A 22,213-nucleotide genomic window follows, 5' to 3' on the forward strand; every position below is an offset into this window, starting at 1 on the left:
CCTCACCATGGTGTCCTTCAGGGTGCTGTGTCATCATGGACTGCACATTCAAGGGTCTAGGTACACAGTAGGTGCTCAGTAAATGGTCACTGACCCAAGCTTGTGCAGGTAGCGACGTGATGATAAACTGTGGCCCAGCAGAGATGATAACTTAAATCTACCAGTACAATTCCTTCTACGTTATTCCTGGAAAAACTTACTTAGTTGACTTTTACTGCCTGTCAACTCCATAGGTCTGAATTAGGGACTTAGAGGCAGGAAACCTGGTCTTTGCCCCCAGGGTGCTCACCCTGGCTTAGTTGGGGAATCAGTTATGGCAACAGATGTCTGGAGCCTGGGTAACCAGTGCTACAGTGGGAATTAGGTGGGAGCCCAGAGCTTAGGGATGGCCTGCTAGGTTCGTGTTGGTACTCATCATTGGCCAGTTTGGGGCTGTTCTTGCCATGCAGGAAGCATCGTCTCTCCTCCTCCTCCCCCGGCCCTAAACCTTCCAGAAGAAGACCTCACTTAACACATGCCTTACAGTGCTAGAACTAGGTACCACACTGTCTCATCTGTGGGACGTACCCAAGCCCTGTGGGCTTGGGCCAATATTGCTGGACACATCTGGGTGCCCACTACCTTTAGGTCCTACCCCAGGACTTCATGGATCACCTCACAGGAGGAAGAGTGGGCCATGTAGGGTCCAAGAGACCCTTGACCTCAGCAAGGTACCTTCTGGGGCCCCATGGCATCTTGAGTCTGTTGCTTTGAAGATGTCTTGACGGTGAGATCCTGACCCATTCCATGTGCTACACAGTGGACTTAAGACACATCTCCCTGGAAACATGTGGCATGTGTGGAGAAAGTCTAGCAGGGAATGAGCAGTGCACTTGGAATCAACTGCATGTGAACCTCACACTCTTCTTGGCTATGTGGCTTTGGAGAAGTTTCTTAGTATCCTCGAAGAGGTTTCATCAATCTGACATTGTTGTAAGGACTGTATGAGATGATTTGTAGGTAACTAACACATAATACGTGCTCAGGGAAAAGAGGCAGGCATTTATTGAGCACCTACGGTGTGCCAGGCACAGTGCTGGTGACCAGAGACGACACCTACTCTCCTGGGGCTTACAACCACAAGCAGTCCTCTGAATTCAGCTAAGCAGTTGGGAAGGTATGGCTGCCTGCTTATTGACCTTTCTAGTTTGGGGAGGGGAGGGCAGAAGTTCATGCTGAGCAAGGTCCAGCACCAGACCCTGGGCTCATGGATCACCACCTTTCAAGGGTTTGTGACCAGTAGGAGTGAGCCAACAGCAGTGACTCTAGGTAACTCAGCAGTGTTTTTGAGGCAGAAATGGCAAGCGTGGAGGGCACCATAAAGGACATTTGGCATTTCTTGCTGGGAGTTAGATACTGCCTTTGGGGACCCCAGAGGCAGAATGTGGGTTGTGCTAACCTGAGCTGGGAGCTTGTGTGTTCTCCTGGTTCAGGCACACAGATTGTTGATCATTATATGTGGGTGTGGTTTAGGAGACCCACAAAGCCTGGGTCCATGCCAACAGGGGCTCCACAGTCCTGCTGCGGCATCGCATCCTTGACCTCCTAAGGGACAGGAGCAGGATCTCAGGACAAAGACATGCAGACTGCTTGGAGATGTGATTGCTGTGTCCTGGGTGTCCAGAAAGGGTTTTAAAGGCAGGGAGCATTTTCAGCACCATGGAGAGTTCCCCGCATGGCCAGCTCCACCACCCCCGCAGCCTCCGGGCTCTGGCTTGACCCAGCCCTGTGCACAGAAAGATCCTTGTCTGTCCGGTGTGGAGGTTGTGGGTCCACACCGAGGGTACCGTGAAGAATTGATCCAGTGTTTACCGGAAGCTGTCAGAAAGTGGGGTCCCGATTGGGGGGCTGCAGGGTCAGACTACCTGGATCCTGCCGCCTCACGGCTGTGTCACCTTTCTTGCTCTCACCTTGTGCCCAAGTTGAAAAGAATTTTTTGAAATAGAAATAGCAGCTCCTACCTTACACCCATCGGGTTCTGAAGTCTTAAAGATAGCATTAAATTGCAACGATACGTATCACTTCCTTACCAAAGGGCCTTTCTCATGGGAAGCACTTTGGAAGCATTCTTTCTAACAGAAATGATGACAGAGATTAGAATCACCATCATCATTTAGTGACCGCTTCCACCTCCACCCTCGCTATGGCCACGTTGCGGTCTTGCGTGTACTAGCAGGTGATGAGGGCAGCTGCATGACTGACTGGTCAGCCAGCTTTGCATTTGGGTCCAGGCTCAGACAGCAGACTGTTTTTTGGTGGCTTATGGGGCAGAAAGGGAGGGGCGTGCATGCAGGTAATTAGCTTTATTAGCTCAGCTGTATAATTTTATGGCTCATGTCCGAAAGCAAATTAATACAGAAATATGCTATTGGAATGGTTTCCAGAGCCCCAGTGCCATTTGGCAACTTTGTAACTACTCACACGCTAACTTGCTCCTCTGATAATCATTTCAAAACTCCTCATCCTGGCCCTGTCCAGTAGGCACGATTTCTACGTTTCAAGCACTGTGGTGAGATCTGCCTCGAAAGTCTGGCATATTTTTTTTCCCTAAGAGGAAGTAATATACCATGTTCTGAAGTCTTAATCTGATACCCCTGGAGGGAATCAGGAAAGAAAGAAACATGAAAATGTGCATGTTAAACCCAAATCCGCTGACAACCTGCATGCTGAGCCCCTCTCCCTTCTGACTGGGGTGAGGCGTGTTGACTTCAGCTGCTCCCGGTGTTGTTTCATAATGTTATCAGCAGAACTGTATTGTTGACTTTTTCTAAAATGTTGATTTTAAATGTGTAAAAGATGCACGTGGCTCAACACATCTTAAAAAAAGGTGTTGCCATCTTGCCCGTCATCCCCACATGCCCGTTTTTCTCCATTCCTTCCACGTATGTCAGAATTTCTCACTGAAACTATAATTGCAAACACATAGACTTTTTTTTTTTTACACAAAAGTATTTTGTGTAAAGAATGTTTTGCATCTTGGTTTTTCCACTTAACTGTGCATGCCTTGGAAAATTTTGCATCTTCATAGTAAACTTTCTCCTTTGCCCAGTAGCAGAGTGTGACTCTTATGCCTGTACTCCCATAGCTTTGCTGTCACGGGGGTTTTCGAACTTTTGGAGGTTGGCCCGTCTGGAAGCTGTAATGTCGAACAAGATCTCTTTCCTTTGTGGAGCTGCCATTCTGTGGGAAAGCCCTGGGATGCCTGAGGTGCAAGGATCTCTGGGGGATTCCCTGCTCTGTGCTCCCAGCTTCCAGTTCCTCATCTGCCCTGTGCCAACTGGAACAGCCCCCCCCCCCCCGGTTGAAGGGAACATGTAGAACTCTTGCCACAGAACCTGCCCCGACAGGAATGCCCCCAACATTTGTTCCCTTCCCCAGCCCCCGTCTTTTGGGATGTATGTCTTTGGGTCTGAGACTTAGAATTCCTCTGGGAGCATCTTGTATGTTGGGAATTGGTCACCCTTGAGAGTGAATTTCTGTGTGCCTGTGAGGCACGTGGCCCACCAGATCGCAGCTGAAACCCAAACTGAAAAGAGCGAGGCTGGCTTACCTGGCCGGCGCCACACGTGAAAGACTGCTTTCCCTTCATCTCTTTGATTACAGTGAATCACAGAGTGCTGTGCAGGGACATGGTCATGAGCTAAGGAAGGGGGACTTGGTGTTGTCTTTATAAAGAGAAAGTAGCTCTTCACATGGTGGCTGCAAAGGGAGCGAAGGGAAATGTAACTGCTTTTTGCCACTGCCTGGCAAGTCCCTGGGCTCTAGTCCTTCATCAGACTCTGCAGGGGATGTGTTTTCCCAACAGAGAGGTTGTCTCTGGGTAGCACTGGGGCCGTGACAGCAGGGAGATGCTGACCTGAGTGGGTGGCAGGATCAGGGCCTAGGGGACCAACTCAGCAGAAGTGATTTATCCCAAGAAGGACCCCACTCTTCGTGACCACCCAGTACCTGCACAGTGGTCTGTGGTTTCACTGGGGGCTGGCATTGGCCCATTCCTGAATCATTCTCTTGGGAGGGAGGTGACCCCTCATCCTGTTTCCCATGGATCTTATTCATTCAGGGATTGGAAAAGAGGAGTCCCAGCATGGGACTGACAGGTGCCATCCCCTCTTAGAGACCCATCCCAGGTGAGAGTCTATTGCCTAAAATCTCTAAGTTCTCTAAGAAAAGCTGTTTCCTTGTGTTTCTCCCTGGTGGTGTCATGGCAGCCTGTGCTGCTCTGGCTGATTGACCGACAGGGACGGAGCAGACCAGCCATGTGCTGGCCATGGTCAGGCTTGCAGTGCTGAACGCTGGTCACAGAGGAGTCCACAGAACTGGGCCAGCGTTGCCTGGGAGTGTGTTTCTGTCTACCTCGTGCCTCCTGGAGAGGGAGGTGGGCTCCTATTAGCTGAGAAACCCAGCCACGCTCCCTGTTCGTGCCCTGTGCTGCTGAGTAATGGGCCAGGCCTCATGGCCATTCTGTCACTCACAGCAGGCAAGTTGCCAACCTCTCCGAGGCTCTGTGTCCTCACATTCCGAACTGTTGTAATAGCCACATGTGCCTGGCTGTGCTGAGGGCTCTACCGGGTATCCCACGGTGATGCTGGAGTAATCCTATCAGAGGGTCCTACTTTCCTTGCTCCGGCAGTGAGAGCTGGGGCACTGCACACCAGTGAAAGCTGGCCTCTGATGAAAGCCACCCACTTCTACATGCTGACAGTCACGCAAATGTGCGTTCACACTTTCATTCATTAGGTGACGTCAACATTTATCGAGCTATCACTGGGGCCCAGGCATCGTGCAAGACGCTGGCACTTGAACGATGAAAGACGTGCTCACGGTGCCCCCGGGGAGATAGATGTTGAGGCATCAGTGCCTGTGATCATCAGAGGACAGCCACGAACGGAGCGGCTTTGTAGCGCGCCGCTGTGTTTACGATAACAAACGGGATGCGGGTGTCTGCACCTTGGCCGTGTGGTGTGAGTTAACACGTGGAGGAGGCACCCCTACCCTCATGCTGTCAGGGTGGCCCCTCCTCTGCGCCTCCCTCTCCTGTGTGGTCACTTTTTGTATTGCTTTCTTCCTGGTGAGGCCCTCGGGCCTCTGCCTCACGGATTCTCAAAGGGAGACTGTCCTGGGAGGTACAACGGTTTCTCCTTCAGCTCTGTGTTGGAGAGAGGCAGCTGGACTGTCAGGACTGTCTTGGGGGCTCTGGTTTCTTCCCATGAGAGCCCCTGGCCCGGGGGGTAATTTCTCTGTGTTCCTTTAGGCACTGCCGAGAGGGCCCAACGTCAGGGTTTCTGTGGGGTGAGGCCTGGGAGTGAGAGAGTGCTGGTCGGGAGCGGAATACCACATGGGCGTTCGTGACTCTACGCTGGTGTGTATACATTGGCCCACGAACCGAACTTTTGACATCCTGGGTCTTACGTTGTTGTCTGCTGTCTGTAATGTAACAGCTTTGAGCAGTGAGTAAGAACATAGACTGGAGTGAGACTGTCTGGGCACTAATCGTGAATGTGTGGCTTTGGGTAAGTGTCCCAACCTCCCTGTGCCTCCATTTCCTCGTGTGCAAAGTTGGCATAGTACTTAGTGGGTGACAGACTTTGAGTCAGTTTGTGTAAGGTGCTTAGACCAGGCCTCAGCCAGAAAGTGATCTTGGCTATTACAGTCTGCACACTCACACCCGTGCGGATCCATAGGGTTAGGTTGGGGTCTGAACGTTTTGCCTGCCCCCCAAAAGCCCACATGCCTGAGGGATTTGGGGAGTCTGAGGAGGCAGCACAGGGCAGCCGGCCCTGCCTGGCCCGTTGCCACTAGACCGTGAGCGCCAAGCGAGAAGAAGGGGCCTGGTGAGCTGTGCTCTGGCCTGGCCGTGGGCATACGCCAGCACGCCCGTCCGTGAGCAAGCACATGAGCACGTCCCCCCCCCCCCCCCGCCCCGAGGCTACACTGAAGTAGTGAGGTGCCTGCCCCCTCCTAGGGCGGGTCTTTGCCCCCCTGTGTTGGCCAGGCCCTGTGTTCCCCTCTCCAGAGAAGCCCTCCACTCTTCCCTGACCGGAATCGCTTCTGTCACATTCCTCACCTGGAGAAGTAAGTTAATACGGCGTCTCCCATGTTAAAATTAGAATATTCGGATCCGTGGGGTGAGAGGAAGAAACACGATCGGTCAGTCATTATCCATGGAAATTAAACACCGTACAGTGTCCCGTTCCTTAAGACAGAGACCTTCCCGGTGAATAAATTTTTAATATTGAGCACTTCTCTTGAGAACATTCAATTTCTGGGAAGGCAGAGTGCGTTGCCATTTACTCAGTGGTTGTTTGCACAGGTAATGCTCCTTGGCTCTGGGGTGGAGAAGCCCCGTTATCTTCAGCTGCTGTGAAAGCAGGTGGTCTAAGCAGCAGGCTGAACCCTCTTCCTCTGGGGGAGCTGGGTGGCCAATCACAGACAACCACAGATATTTTCTGAACCCCACTCTGGACCTAAATGCCCAGTTCTGGGGAGAACAAGTTTCTGGGATCTCAGAGTCCCATGTTGGAGACAAGTTCTCCTCCCCGTCTTAAAGTAGAGAGAACAGACCCTGGGTGGCCTTGGGCCCTCTCCCCATTCAGCCAGGGTCCCCCTCTCGGCCTGTGAGTGTGATCAGGTGCCCAGAGCCTGAGTGAGGCTCAGAGGAGTAACTGAGAGGGGCGACGCCTGCAGGAAGATGTGGGCAGAGAGGGTCCTCCGTTCTGGAGCTTGACTTGCCCGGAGTAAGTCTCGGTATGAGGCTCCGGCCTGTCTTGGCACGCACCCCCTCCTCCCCGTGTCAGCCTGTCACCAGCTGGGTAAGCCCCCCGGGCTCCCGAGCAGTGGGGGTGGGAGTGCTGAGTGCGGGGTCCCGTCTGGGACGCTGTGTGTCTGTCCTGGCTTGGGCAGGGGGCTGCGCCGGTCACCCCTGAGGTGCAATGCATCCTGGATGCCGGGCTTTCTGCTGTGCAGGTAATGGAGCTGAGGGGCCCTGGCTGCCGCTGGGGGGATGGAAACTGGCAGGACCCTCCCCAGGTGGCTTCCATGCCCCCACACTCTGTGCCAAGAAGTGGGCTCCCCTCACTGGGATGTGGCCTGAGGACGGAAGGACACTGAGCGGTTGTGACACACCCAGGGGCCAGGGCATCCACGGGGTTGCTCGGGAATGCCACCCCATTGCCACGTTGAGGGAGCAGGGGGGCCAGGGGGGCCTTGGGGTCGGGTGTGTGCACCAACGCTCACTCCCTCCAAGGACTCAGTTTCCTCTTCTGTTGGAGATAAATCCCCAGCACCACCGTGCTTGCCTTCCTAGAGGGCGGGGGGGGGGGGGGAGAGAGAGAGCTGTCCCCACGAGCTTTCTGACTCCAGGGCCTCCGAGACATGGGAGCTCACAGTGCTTGGCGCTGTGTGGTTGGCCGCGCACCAGGCACGACGTCGTCAGGGCCCGGGGAGGGGTCTGCGTGGACGGGACATTTATGGCATGCTCACCGTGGCCCGGACTGCAGTTCCATTTATTCCTCAGGACAGTCCTGTGAAGTTCGTGGGCTGTTACGCCCATTCACAGGTGAGGAAATAGACCCAGGAACATAGGTAGACTGACCAGTGCGTGTCAGTGGTGGTGCCAGGACTCACAGCCAGGTTGAGGGTATCCAGAACCCACCGTTCTAGGGACAGAGGGGGCAGGTGCCGTTGGCTCAGGCCGCAGTGCCCCGTGTTTTCCCACATCTGTTGGGGAGCTCAGCTTGGCCGAAAGGAGCCTGCTTTCACGCCTGCCCAGCTGATGTCCGGGCTGGTGTGGTGGGGGCAAGCAGCACGGGTTCCCTGGAGTTTGGGGCCTAGCGTCTGCAGAGGGCACTGGCTAGAGGCAGGCACTGGGCTCAGGGTAGGGAAGTTTCCGGGTCTTGCGGCCTCTGGGCTGCATGTTGAGGGCTGTGGGCTCCTGTACCACCTGTCAAGGACGTGTAACCATCCTGAGTTTGTTTATTCATCAGACAGAATCCACCGAGCAACTCTAGGGCCTTGTGTAGGTCCCAGGACGAGGGCTGGGCCCTCATGCAGCTGCTGGGCTGGTGTCTAGGCTGAGCACTGGAGAGTGGGCACATCTGGGGCGGGCTGCTACGGGGAGGCCCGAGTGCCTTCAGAGCAGGGACGGGGCTCAGAGAGGGCTTGAGAGTTGAGGGAGGAGGGCAGGGAGAAGCACTTCTAGGAACACAGCACGGCTGCGGGAAGCAAGGAGTCCAGAGAGAGCACACGGTGTTTTGGAAGAAGTCCTAAATAACCGAAGAAGGACTTAGGGGCGGAGTGGGAGGCAGGGATCCCGGCGTCACTGCACCGTTCGGCCTACTCTCCCTGCGGAGTCCTGTTGCCGTGCGCGCTCAGCCCTGCCCTCTCGAGCTTTCCTGGGTGCCCGGCTGGTGTGTCCTCACTGCTCTCAGTGTCCCTGCACCCAGACGTTCCCATCCAGATGATCACGTGGCCCCCGTGTGCCAGGCCCTTCGGCAGGAAGGACTGGGAGCTCTAGTCTCTGTTCCTCGGGGCCCTGGTGCCTCTGTGCCTCCCCCTGGGCCCTGATCTGCCCTGCCTGCGTGGCTTCGTCCCCACACAGCTGCCCTCCGTCTTGCTGGGCACGGCCGCCTGTCCCTGTGCTGTCATCTCCACCCAGATGTAAGCCTCCCAGGTTCGAGCTCCTGAGTTATTTCGGCATCCTCCATGCATGTCCACCCATGGTTTGGATTAGAGCCACGATGTGTTTCCTGGGTGCAGTTAACTTGCTAAAAGCAGAAAGAAGAGGGTTTTCTTTTCACTTCCCTAATCAGGGAAGAGTGTCAGGAACTGAATTCTTCCCTTTTGGTTGCAACTTACATTCTGTGGCTTAAATTCACGTAGGAAAAGGGAAAGAGGTTTGTGGGTCTGTGTCTGAGCGCCGCGTTGGCTGTTGAATATTAGCGCCCAGGAGACATCTGTTTTCTGCCTTCCTAAACCTAATTTCTTCATCCGCTGGTACTTGCTGAGAAACCTTGACTTCCTCAGTTACGAACTGGCCTAAGTGAGCCATTTGTAATAATATGTGTGATTACATCAAGACGTGTAGCACGACAGACAGGAAACCAGCATGAAGCCAACACGTGTCCAGAAACACATTGGGTTACATTGAACAATGAGCCATGGTTTGCCTCATTAAGGAAAAACGACTTCCATTTTCCTTATTTCCGCCAGCGAGAATAGCTGTTGGATCAGAATGATCCCGATGGATTCCCTTCTTTACACGGCAGAGGCTTTACTTGACGTAGGTTGAAGGGACAGAGGCACTCGCCATGTTTATATGCCTGTTTTCCACCCGCAGGTCACGTCTCAGTGGTTGGTTGGGCCATCACTGGCGAACAAGGGGGGACCTGGATCTGCTGTGGGAGGGTTCCCGTGTGGGAGTCTGTAGAAATTTCCAGAACTCCTCCTCCTGTCCCTGGGGCTCGGCGGGAACAGGTTTTTCCTTGACTGGCTCTCACCCGTCTCTGAAGCGCACCGGCGAGGCGAGCGTGGAAGGGCTCCTGAGCCAGCTTGTCCTGGAGCATCTGCAGCTGGCCCCGCTGCAGTGGGGTGAGTACCTGCCGGTCCCCGCCGGGTGAGCGCGGCCCTCCCCGCGCCCGCATCTGCTCCTGCGCGCGGCTGCGTGGGCCAGCTGGCCACGGCGAGGGTGCGTCTTCAGACGTGTCCCGTCAGCACGGACCCGTGAAAGGGTCAGCGCCCTCCAGATACGCGTGTGGCGGTGGACGTCGAGACCCCATATGGTTCTAGCCGCTGCGGAGTCCGACCTCCTCCGTGGCGGCACTTGGCCTCGTGTGCGTGGCCGCGTCCCCCCTCTGCGTTTGGGTCTTGAGTGATTGGCGTGGCGGACGCGAGCAGGTGTGCAGCCTCCTTGCTCCTACCCTTCTCTGGATGAGCTCTGACGGCTTCACACGGGGTCAGCCCGGAAGGGTGCCTGTGTGGTCAACACCCTGACTGGGTCCCCGGCCCGTGAGTTCACCTGGAACAATCTTTCCAAATGTCTGCTTCCTGTTGCACCAGAAGCCGTTACCCTGGCCTGTGTCTCCCCAAATAGGAGTCAAAACTGCTTTGTTGAGAAACAAGCTAAGTGTATTTTTGTTGAAGTGAGAGGCTTCGTTATTTTCTGGAAGCAGTTTCATTATATAATCTATTTTAGGTCAGATGCGAGCAAGCAGTTTGTGTGTTTTTTTGTTTTTTTTTTTTATACTCCAGATATTGTTGTAATTAGTGTCAAGTCTTCTCTCTGGTTAGTTAAAGTATGATCTCCTCCTTTTGCCTGCTAGAAACACATGGGAATTGTCCCAGGGGCTTGAAGAGAAAAACCTTTCTCCTGGCCTTCCCTTCCTCCCCCATCAGTTTGCGAGACCCCCACATACTGCGGCGCGGGGGTTCTTCTCGCTGCCCGGCTCCCTGCTCCCACAGATGAAGGCCGGCGGGAGTCCGTGAGCTGCCGACGTGACAGCAGTGAATGGATGGCCTTTTACACCCAAGGGGCTCCTTCGTGCGTCCAGCCTGAGTGGAAGGAAGGGGGTGTTTCTGCAGAGAATCAGTGTTTGCACCATGGGGGGCTTCCCTCAGCCCACTTTTCCAGGTTGGAATGTCCGATCTCTTGCTTACCTGGACAGAGCCAGCTGTTTCCACCAGGTGTGGATAGCTGAGCAGGCTCAGACACCCAGACCGCCCTGCCTCCAGGGCTTGGGTTTCGTCCACAGTGGACAGGGTCTTCCTCCCTGGCCGCTGCCCGTGCCAGTGCCCCCCCTTCCATAACCCCGCAGGTTATACCCCCCTCCTCACGGCAGGCAGGCCTGGGGTCTGCCCCGCCCCCGCCCCATGACTGGGCCCCCCTCCAACCTGAGGGGGTCCAGATTGTGCTGCACAGGTGGCCTAGCCCGGCCGGGCCCTCGCTCACCCGCCCGAACGCTGGCCGGCTTGGCCTGTGCCGGCAGGGTCCTCTCTCTGACTTAGAGCAGGCTCAGGTGGGCCACCCAACATCCAGCCTGTTACTTTCACCACTCTGCACGTGTGTATAACATATCAGGCGAGGTACGAGGACCCACACGGTCACTTCTGGTACCCTCGCGTGCTGCACGTGTCCTTCCCTAAACGAGGACGCTGCGGCTCGGCCACGTCAGCCGTCTTGTCCGGCACCGCCCCGCTGAGGGGTGACTGATCCACGTTCAAAGGCAGACGCCCTCAACTGGAATCTGGACCTTTCCACCAGATGACTCGATAAAAAGAATATATTCTCGGGGCGCCTGGGTGGCGCAGTCGGTTAAGCGTCCGACCTCAGCCAGGTCACGATCTCGCGGTCCGTGAGTTCGAGCCCCGCATCAGGCTCTGGGCTGATGGCTCGGAGCCTGGAGCCTGTTTCCGATTCTGTGTCTCCTTCTCTCTCTGCCCCTCCCCCGTTCATGCTCTGTCTCTCTCTGTCCCAAAAATAAAAAAAAAAAAAAAACGTTGAAAAAAGAATATATTCTCACTGCGGAATGCCAGGCAAAATCAGAAACGTGGTCAGAAAAAAATGACCCTCTTCCCGGCTTCCAAAACAACCTCTGTTTCATTGAACTTTTGTGTATTTCTAAGCCTTTTTGCTATCCCCAAATTTAAATTCTGTTTATAGAGATGCCCAGACTGTGTATATTGCGTCTTTTTTTTTCTTTTTTTTTTTTACTTGACGAAACGTATCTCCTGTATCACAGGCCTGTCGAATGCTCGCTGTTAAAGGCCTAGTGGTAACCTCATCAGACGGATGTGAGGTCACGTAGTGCTTGGTCTGTTGTTGGATGTTTGGGTTGTTTTGAGATGTTCATGTTTCTGCAGGTTGCATGCAGCGGCTTGCACATAGAGCTTTTCCGTGTTTGGGGGTCAGTCCCTCTGCAAGGAATCTCTGAAGTCGTTACTGTTTCATGGGGCGGTTGGAGAGCACAAACGTGTCGGCATCTGTGTGTGATGGTGGCATCACCTGGCGTGGACGGGCACGCTGTTGGCACCAGGCTGCCATGCATCTTGGCCTCCGCTCTGCTGCTTCCTCATGTGTGATGTCCTCGTGCAAATGGACGAATCCTCTGAACCTCGGTCTCTTACGGAGGCCCCGACGGCAGCAGGTCCTTAGTGAGGGTTTATGGAGATGTCCGTGATCCCAGTGAGGTCGCGCTTCTCTGCCTCTGAGGCGGGTGGGGGACCGTGGAATTGCTGGGTGCCTGTTGGTCATGGGGAGGAGGAAGCTGGGGTTCTGGGGTGCATCCAGAGGCAGGGCGGGGCTAGGGCAGGACCACAGGTCAGCATCACTGGGCTGCGGCTTCCCAGGTGCTCCCGTCTCTGGCGGGAAACTGCCCTGCCCGCCAGGCAGGAGGACAGGGCGGGTGGCAGAGCCCAGCGTCCCCTGACTGCCTGAGGGCCGTTTCCCTTCTGGTCCGTAGGTGCCGGGTGTGGTGACAAATGAGGCCAAGCGGTCTGCCACACTGATTTCAGTGTCCCATTACTGTGCCCCCTGCCACCTCCCTCAGCTGATGACACTTTCCGTAGCTTCCTAGGTATATCAGGGATGGTCTGTGCTTTCATTGACAGCCGGGAGTACAGGTTAGGTGCTGGCTACGTTAGGCAGTGGATATTTTGAGCACACATCTTCTGAGTCATCATCAAGCCAGCCCCACCATGCGCTCCGGCCCCGACCCGAGCTATGATGTGCCGGCTGCGCGCACGGGTGTGAGAGTCACAGGTCTGGGGACCAGCAGACATGTGACACTGGTGTCCTGCCTCAGGGAACAACGCCCTCACCTTTGGAGAGCGCGACACGGGGTCCACACTTTCCGTGCGGTTTGTCCAACCTGTGTGAGTCTGCGAGGCCTTACTCACTGTTCTCCTCTTACAGGGTAGGAGGTGCTCAGGGATTTCTGTCACCTAAGGTTATGGGGAAAACCTAGATTGTTGGATCGAGGGATTTGTACATTCACTCAGTGGATAGCTGTCTACTTGACCATCCAGTCTATAGCAAGCACTGTCCCAGGTGCCAGGGACCCAGATAGAAGTTCCGCTTCATCCCTGCCTTCAGGACACTCCTGGTCTGATGTGGGTGGACCCAGGTGGCTTAACAGACCATCCACACACAGCCTGGCATCCTGGATGCAGAGGCCAGAGGCAGCTCGGGAACCAGACTCCTGCAGCCACCTTGTTCCAGAGGGGCCAGCCCTGCATTTGGGGACAAGGCACAGAACCACCTGCAGGCCTGTCGCGTCTGAACATTGATCCTCCTACCTCCGTGGCACCCGCTGCATTCGGCAACCCTGTTCAGGAATCTGGATCTGGGGTCCAGGAAGCCAGGCTGTCCTTGCCTCGAGGCGGGGCTGCATCATGGGGACACTTCGGCAGAGTGTCTTTTTGGCACATGTGTCATGTGGAGGCCTTGTGGAGCTCAGTTTGTCTCCGACCTGAGAGTCGTGCGCAATGGCTGTGGTGAGTCAGCAAGTGATGTCGTGTCTCAGACGCCTCGAGAGGGCACGTGGAGAGGCAGGTTCCAGCCAGCCATCCGGCAGGACAGGCGACAGCCACACATGGCCGCAGGTGGCCCAGGCCTCCCTGGAGGCCCAGCCTGCCCGCTGACCCCTGCCTCTTTCCCAGGGAACTTGGCAATGGCACAGGGCTGTGGATTTCTCCAAGCATCTGTGCCCGGGAGAGAGTGTTAGTACACAGGCCCACCAGTGAGGCAGGCTTTGTGGGGCCAGGCACCTCTGTGAGACCCGTCTTCCCACCTGTTCCCCCGCCCCCCTCCACCCCAATCTTCTCCTTGGTCCCAGGCATACTAGTTGTAAAATAATGTTTGGGAGCACTGCTTTCTTGTGATGATTTCCCCCCAAAGAGTAACTTTGTGGAGAGCTTACCGCAGCACGTCAGGAACAGTTCGTGGTCGCTTTCTCTGTCCCCTCACTCACTCTCCGTAATCACCCACTGAGATTGGCGTCGTTACGTATCTTCCGGGAGAAGCTGGTGAGTGAAAAGACCATATAATTTGTCCCCAAAGTTGCTACTTCCGCATCTGATCTGCTCCCTGTGATCCAGGGTTCTCTGCAGACCTGTGGTGCTTTCTTACATGCCCTGTGCTGCCCCCAGTCACCCGGCCGTCCACCCAGCAAATGGCTACTGAACCCCTTCCAGGTGCCCGTCTGGGCCATGCGCAGGGGGGCTGCCTTGGGCCCCCCAGCCGTCAGCTGCCTGCCGCTTTCTTTAAGAGCCACCTTCCTTCTGGAAGAAGATTTCCGCAGTAAGTCTCTGCCCATGGGAGGATGGGCCACGGGGCTATGCCTTTCAACTTTTGACTCCCAATCTGGGAAATCAAGGTTCATGTCTCTGCAGTGTGGTGTATGGGGTCTCCCCGGTGCCCTGTGGCCCCTTGGGCCAGGACAGGCCATCCAGGAGGAGATGAGAGGTCCAGTGCACGTGCTACACACCGTGCCCCTGCTCCACAGGTGCTGAGAAAGGACAGGTGTGCGTGCGGCTGTCAAGCTCTGAGAAGAAAGGAGACAGGTCTGAGATCTCCAGGGTGCCAGGCGGCAGGTTTCCAGTCCCTGATGGGCAAAGAGTTGGGAGACCTCCCTGCCCAGCACAAGTGGGCCAGGCACCCTGGTTATGACAGACCCGAGCCACCAAGCCAAGAAATGTCCCAGCTCTTAAACTTGTACCAGCGAAATCAGCACCACTACCTGTGTGGAGAATGCCCTGGGGTGGACGTCTGCTGGCGCTGAACGTGCCCCAAGCCACACAGTCCCCACGACAACCCTGAGAGATTGGAAAGACCACCCTCGTTTTATAGAAAGCTCACGTCCCCATCCCTGGCGTGCATGCGGGTGGCAGAGTGAGGAGTGATTCCAGGCCTGTGCCCCTGCCTCAAAGGGAGAGACTCTGATCGGAAGCTTCCTGCTAAGCTCCCGTCTAAGTGTAACCCCTTCGAGGCCACACACTCCGCATTTGGTCTGTTGCTTTTGCAAAGATAAACAGGCACAAACGAGCTTCAGAATTGGGGAGGTGCAGCAAGCTGTGTGTGGAGTCTCTGTCCTGCCCCGTCCCCCTCCCCGCCCCCACCCACCCCGGAGCCGTCCCATCCCACAGGCCGAGCTGTGCCAGAGCCTGCTGCATTTTCCTCCCCCAGGGGAGCCCGTGAGGGAGTCCTGCCACTTGTCTTCCTCACTTACCGACAGGTCCTGGGTACCCTCCCCTGGCCGCCCACACGGAGCGGCCACATTCTTCTGTCCGTACTCCGCCTTCTGACCAGCCCTTAGGTGGTTCCTGGTCGTTCGCTCTCCTGAACATTGTCGGAACAAGTAAGCGTGCCAGTCCTCACATGAGCGAGACAAGCTGGAAGTCGCTTATTTTAAATTTAGCAAGCTCTTTAAAAATATCTTCTGTTTCTGTGTCATGCTTAGAAAGACTTCCCTCCTCTAGATTATATGCATATTTTAAATTCTCATGCTTCGTGGGCTCATCCACTGCAACACTGAGATCTCCTCTTGATCTGGAATTTATTAAGGTGTGAGGAACGAGGCATGGAGCCTCTCTTCCCAGAAAACTGTTTAATTGTCTCCAAGTCACTTAATGGCAAACTTTCTCCACTAATAAGCAGTGTCATTTTTCTCGTGTGTAGGAACATTTTTGGACTCTCTTCCATGGATCTTTTTCCACCCATGAGGCAGAACCACCCTCGTAACTATTATGGGTTGATAGTATATTTTAATATTTGCTTGGGTATTTACTTCCATGTCATTTTCTTGCCTCTCTTTCTCATCTTTATTTAAAACTGTGATAAAAACACATAAATATGCCATCTGGGCCATTTTAAAGTGTACAATTCGAGGCTTAACTGCATTCATACTATCGTGCACCAGACCATTTACTTGCAAAGTCGGAACCCTGTGCCTATGGAACACCTTTCATGTTTTTATGGAACTTCAGAAGGAGCTCACTTTTTTTTTTTAAATTTTTTTTTTCAACGTTTTTATTTATTTTTTTTGGGACAGAGAGAGACAGAGCATGAACGGGGGAGGGGCAGAGAGAGAGGGAGACACAGAATCGGAAACAGGCTCCAGGCTCCGAGCCATCAGCCCAGAGCCTGACGCGGGGCTCAAACTCACGGACCGCGAGATCGTGACCTGGCTGAAGCCGGACGCTTAACCGACTGCGCCACCCAGGCGCCCCAGGAGCTCACTTTTTAAACATTGAACTTCTGTTGGTATTCAACTGCCTTTTCACCTGAGGTCATTTTCTCAGTTTGGTTTCTTTTATATAATTTTTCTTCCTCCTCTTTTTCTTGATTCAGCCGGCTAACCGATGATCTCCTCCCCATCCGTTCTCCCTTCTCTAAGTCAGTCCCTGCCGTTCCCGTCCTCACACTGCTGCTTCGTGTGGGCTCACTCTGTTAGTTTTTCCTCACTTATGGAGCCAGCTGTTGAGTCCACTTATTTAAAATGTCCTATTAGTAGTGCAATGATTTTAAGGCTATGAATTTTCCTACAATTACCCCATTACCTGTGTCCTGATAGTTGACATGTCCACGTTTGATATGGTTCAGGCATTGTGCAATTTTAGTTTGTTTCCTCTTTGACCTGCCAGGCAGAGGTCACATACGACACGTGTTCCCTGCGGCCTCACGCCGCCCTCCTGGGCCTGATGATACTTTCCGTGTCCTGGGATGCTGGTGGCCGCCTGCCCTCCCCTGGCACATGGACACAGCACTTGGCTGAGGCATAAGTCACCTTTGTCACCAGTGGCTGGGGCAGGCCTCTCAGGGGTGGGGTAAATGACCTGCCCCCACCCAGGTCAGAGGCCATGAGCGATGGTTATACTGGACTTGCCATCTGCTGAGGCTTTTCCTCCAGGACCAGTGCCCTGGCAGCAGGGGTCTGTCTGGGGCTGTGGCCATGCAGTTCCCCGTGGGTGCAGGTGCTCTCGGCTCTCCCTCCCGCCCTGCATGACGCGCCTGCTACCCCTCAGGCAGAGTACCTCTCCTCCTGCAGGTGGGGACCAGCAGCTGTGCGGTCACCAGCCAGGAAGTCACAGAGCTGGCATTGGGATCGGTGTCTGTCTGGGGCCAACCATGGGGCTTATGCTCTGTCACACTGCCTGGGTGTTCACTGTACCTTCAGGAAGACTGTATTTCAAGAAATTTCGAGACCTGCTGACCCAGGAGGTGGACATTTCAGTCTTTCTCTCATCTTCCATTGTTTCTTCACATGATAGTAAATTTTAGCCCCTGGTGCTTCTGCACTGCAGGAACCTTTCTCTCTGGATTCTGCAGGCCTTTCCCAGTCCCTGAATGCGGGGCTTGGGGGAGAACATATGTTCTTGCTGGAGCTCAGTGTAGTTGAACCGGGTGTCCGGATGTGGACCAGCCAGGACTTACCGTACCCGTCAGTGAGGTCCCGCTTTCTTGGATGCCTCGTCCAAGGACAACACGGGAAAGGTCCTCGGGCACCGGCTGGGTGGATGTCCGGGTGGACAGGCCGGGGCACTAAGGGCTTCTGGTAGAGGAGGTCATGCAGGAGAGGAAGGAGTCCTCTGACCACGTTTCCCCCATCCTCCGGGCTGCCGGGAGCCCTGGCTGTTAAATAGGGCCTTGCTGGGAACCGGGCCTTGGTTATTCTGCTGAATGCGGGCTGGGGCTGTGGCAGCCTGGGGGCTCACCTGGTGAAGACTGTCCCCATTGCTGCTGCGCTGGGGCCTCCGCGCGAGGCTGGCCACTCCCCGCAGCCCAGACCTGTCTCACCCATCGGCTGTCCATCACAAAGGTCTCTCCACCGGCTGCCCGCCTCCCCCGCTGCCTCCTGCCCCTTTCCCTCCTCCTCCAGTCACCGCGTCCCTGCTGCTGCCGGAGGATGTCCTGATGGTGGTGGTTCTTCCCCGTCCAGGTCCTGTCAGCCCCTGCATTTGAGATGCACCCCCTCCCCTCTCCTGCCCCTCACCCCGGGCTTCATCTGGTCACACGGGGTGTCTCGAAGGCTGCTGCCATCCAGGGGTGCCGTGGGAGCCCTGAGGAGGGAGGAGCCTCTGCCAGAGGGTCACTTGCACGTTTGCCCGGTGGCCCATCAGCAGCCTTGCCGGCCTCTCCTTGTCCCTAGCCCTCAGATCCTCCAAGGCTCAGGTCCCCTTGGGGAGCTTCCCGGTGCGGCCCAGCCCCCATCACGTCACCCCCGCCCTGGGTGTCCTCCGCAGGGACGCGGCAAGTGTGGGCCTGTGTGTGAACACGCGATGCTTGCGTGTAGGCCGTGCCAGCTCTGTGCCCTTGGGCTGGTGGTGTCCTTCATGTCTTAAGTCACTTCACCCAGGCCTCCCCCTCTAGTGTGGACACTCTTCAAGTGTAGACGCAGGCTCTGCCTCTCTCGTTTCCTGCTTCACTGGAGAAGATGCCTGATACTGGTGCCCATGTCTTCGGTCCCTGAGGATGAGCTCACAAAGTGCTCCCACATCCGTTCACATCAGAGCCTTGGACTCGGTCACAGAGTTACAGACGAGAGCCCTGGGACCTCCAGCCAGGCGAGGCGACCCGCCCGAGGTCTCCTGGCCAGGAAATCAACTGCAGGCCTCCGAGTCCCTCCGCTGTGCCCCCAGGCTGCCTGCTTCCCAAGACCTGGTGCCTGGGCCCGAGGCCCGGTGAGGGCTGCGGGTGGGTACTGCACGGCTTCCACCGGAAGGGAGCAAGGACGCCTGGTGAGATGGGGACACGGTGGGTGCCCACATGCATTGAGAAGTGCAGGTGAGCGGTAGGACGCTGGGGCCGTGTCCTTGCTAAGCCACCGGCAGCAAGGCCTGCAGCAGCCAGCTCCTCCTGGACGGCGGCCCCACTCCCTCACCTCTGCCTCCGCCTCCGGGCAGACTTGGGAGGCAGCTGCTCAGGGCTCCCGTCCCAGCTTTGTGGCCTTAGCAACTGTCTTGATCTAAGACCCAGATGTGGCTGTGAGGATCCACAGCCAACCGGTGATAAATGTATGTATTTACTACCTGCTTTTCTCCTGTGGCCCCGCAAGGCATCTTTTAGGGAAATGAGGCCTGTCCTTAAGTAGCTCATATGCCAGGCCCCACGCACCCCTCTCCGAGGGGCTGTGCCCGGGGCGGGGGCGGGGGGGGGGTGGCTCACTCAGGGTGGGGATGGCGTTGGGGCTCCCGCTGGTGGGCAGTGCCGTTCCTGGGCCCCCGACGCTTCGGTCCTTGCTGCAAGCACAGGGTTTATTGGCATTTCCGGGCAGGATTAACTGTTGCCCTTGTTCCGATCCTGTTTGCAGCCTGCCGTGGGGAGAACGGGCCGACTGCCATGCGCGCCCCTCCCAGGCTCCTCCGTCCCATGTGTGCTTTTAGCTGCAGCGCTCAAACCAAGGCTGCGTCTGAGACAGGGAGCCCTGGGTATGCGCGGTGGTGGCCGGGGCGCCTCCACCGTCCCCGCGCTGACAAGCTTGCCTCTTCAGCCCTTTGCAAAGGTACGAGAGTCTTCGGCGTGGAAGGTCGAGGGCGCGTTCGGAACGGGGTGCCCGCCGACCTTCCTGGCTCCCGCCTTTGGCTCCATGCACCACACAGAAGCTGAGTCCCTCGCGGGGCCTGGCGCCTCGCAACCCGGCAGGCCGAGCTCCAGGTGTCGAAGCCGCAGGGGGCCCACCCGCGGAGGAAGGGGAACCTCCGGCCAAGAGGCTGTGCTCACTCAGCATGGGAGGTGCTCCCGGGGGCGCGTCAGGTCCGGTACCCCCGTCTCTGTTTTCCTGAGCCTGGTGGTGCCACCGGGAGCCCGTGGAGGCCAGGCCTGGGGCAGCACATCCTCTGCTCGTGTGCACAGGGATTCGTTCACGGTTTCTCAGGGAGGCGGATTGTGAGCGTGTCGGGTCAGTGCCAGGAGCTGAGCCAGGCCCAGGATTCGGAGTTGAAGGGCACACAGGAGCCATGCCACTTGTTGGCTCCAGCACTCTGTGTTAAGTTCGAGTCCCGCGGCTTCTTCTCACGGAGGAGATGAACTGCAGGACGTCTTGTCAGTAGTTTTGGAAGCGTCGACTGAGACAAGGGCACAGGGCTTGGCCTCTGGGTCCCTGGACCCAGACAGGGCATGAGGAGCTTCCGGGTCAGAGGAGGGGGCTTCCCGGCTCTTGCCAGGAGGTGGGGGAGGTGTCTCGGGCCGTCTGTCCATGCTACAGGGGTGACCAAGTCACCCCCGGCACACCAGGCTGTAAAAGGAAGGCAGGCCAAGTGGAAAGGGCCCTTCTCACACGCCTACGTCTCAGTAGGGTCCTGGAAGATGGTGGGTGGTCTGGAGGTGGGGGGCAGGCACTAGCCCTCCCCATACTCTGGGGCTAGCATCTGGGGACCATCCAGAGCCACAGACATTTCCCCTGTGGCAGATGGAGAAGCTCACGTTTTGGCAACTTGCTTCAAATCAAACACCATGAAGTAGGACGGATCTGGGTCGTTTTCCCGGAACTGCACCGAGCTGTGCTGCCCGTCAGCTGGGGAAGGGAGAGGGGCCGTGCTCCCTCGTGGTGGGACGGCCACCACCTCCGAGCTATGCTCCGGCCCCTGTGTACGGCTGAGCCGATGGAGGCCAGGCGGCCTGATGACCTCCCTCCAGTTGATGTCACTCACGGACCCTGTCTGAGCCGTCCCCACCCCCACCAGGCGCCACCAGCAGCAGGAAGAACACAGGTCTGGGTGTAGAAACTCTGGTTTCCAGTTCTGAGTGCTCCCGCTCTGAGGCTCCTTCCCCTCTCCCTCCAGGGACAGTCTTGCCGGAAGTGAGCGGTGCAGGGAGATGCTCAGGGCCGAGAGCTCTTGTGGGGCCAGTGTGAGCGGGGCCTGGAGGTCACCTCACCTCCCTCGTGTCACACCCAGCACCCTGGACCCCAGCCTGTCCCCTTCTGGTCTGTCCCTCTTCCTGGGCTGCCATCGGAGGACAGGGACAGGCTGCTGGCCTTGCTGTGCCTTACCCTCGTTTTTTGTCTGCCCTGCATTATTCAGAATGTGCTAAACAAGCACAGAGCAGATGCTTAAGGGAATGTGTTTGAAATTAAGCTGTTTAATTTCTTAGGAAGGAAAAAAAGGTCTGGAAGCAAATGTGGGTCAGCTTAGTCTGCAGTACTGAGAGGTTTGGGGGAAAAATAGCTCCTTCCCATTTGAGGACCTGAGAAGGAAGCGCTGGCCTCCGGGCCACTTTGAAGCCAGACCTTGAGCAGTCAGGCCTACTTCAAAGACTGAGCCTCCTGACCTTCCTCAGGCAGCTCCTGACAACAGCCTCCTCCCCCAGGCCCTTGGCTGGCGATTCGTCCCTGGACCGTTGATCCAGTCCAACAGCTGGAAAAAAATAGCCACATAACCTTCGCTCTCAGAGATGTCCGTTCTGTCGGAGGACGAGCTCCTTAGCTTGAAACGAGTTCGCCACATCTCCCCTGATGGTGGATGTGTAACTCCTGGTGGGGCCGCAAAATGCAGGCGTCAGCCCGTCTTCCGAAATCACAGCAGATCAGGGGGAGCACAGCCTTCAGAGTCAAGAGCCTGGCTTCTCCTGACGGGACCTTTTCCCTCCATGAGGGTAGGTTCATTGTTTGGCCGGCAGAACCTGGTCTCTGAGTCTGCAGATGGACCACAGTCCCAACGCGAACGAGAGTGGGGAAGGTGATGGCAGAATGTACACGTGGCCTCTGCAGAGCAGGAGTGGCCGGTGACGTCGTGTTGTCCGCAAATGGAGAAGTGTCCAGACACGACAGTGGTGACTAGGTATCTTGTGCTGAGGACTCCTGAGAATCTGATGATAAACCCACATGGAAACAAGGTTCTGTGTTCCCTTCCAGAGACTCGACCAGTTCTTCCACATGTTCCCCCCCAGGCCCACCCAGAAGTTGGCTGGTTCTCAGTGAAGAGCCTGCTTTCACAAGGGGGCGGGAGCGAAGCACCGTCACGACGTGGTGGCCACGGGCTGGACAGCTGTGTAGACGAAACTGCCTCCGCTTTGTCACGTAGGGAGACCGGGGCTCAGAGACCTAAAGCTCTTGTTCTGAATCCCTTGGTTCGTAAGTGCCACGGGGCCCCAGGCACATCCACGCTCCTCTGGTCTAGGATGGGCGCCCGTGGAAACCAGGTGTCCTTTCCGTGTGGGTGGCTTGACAGAAAGTACAGAGGTGCAGCC

General features: G+C 56.3%; 1 protein-coding gene across 6 annotated transcripts in view; it reads left to right on the plus strand.

Annotated features, from left to right (window-relative positions):
* Positions 1–22,213, plus strand: part of TRAPPC9 (trafficking protein particle complex subunit 9) — a 568,037-nt gene that overhangs the window by 441,260 nt on the left and 104,564 nt on the right. For 5 of the 6 annotated variants that reach the window (XM_086696009.1, XM_086696012.1, XM_086696013.1 and 2 more), the window contains one exon: positions 9,533–9,624. In XM_086696009.1, the coding sequence (XP_086552135.1) occupies positions 9,533–9,624 (92 nt within the window). Of the gene's footprint in view, positions 1–9,523; positions 9,625–22,213 lie in introns of all 6 variants that reach the window. The other variant, XM_086696010.1, reaches the window with a different exon arrangement.

The sequence above is a fragment of the Puma concolor genome, chromosome F2 (assembly GCF_028749965.1).
Source record: "Puma concolor isolate L17-30 chromosome F2, mPumCon1.1.hap2, whole genome shotgun sequence".
NCBI classification, from domain to species: Eukaryota; Metazoa; Chordata; class Mammalia; order Carnivora; family Felidae; genus Puma; species Puma concolor.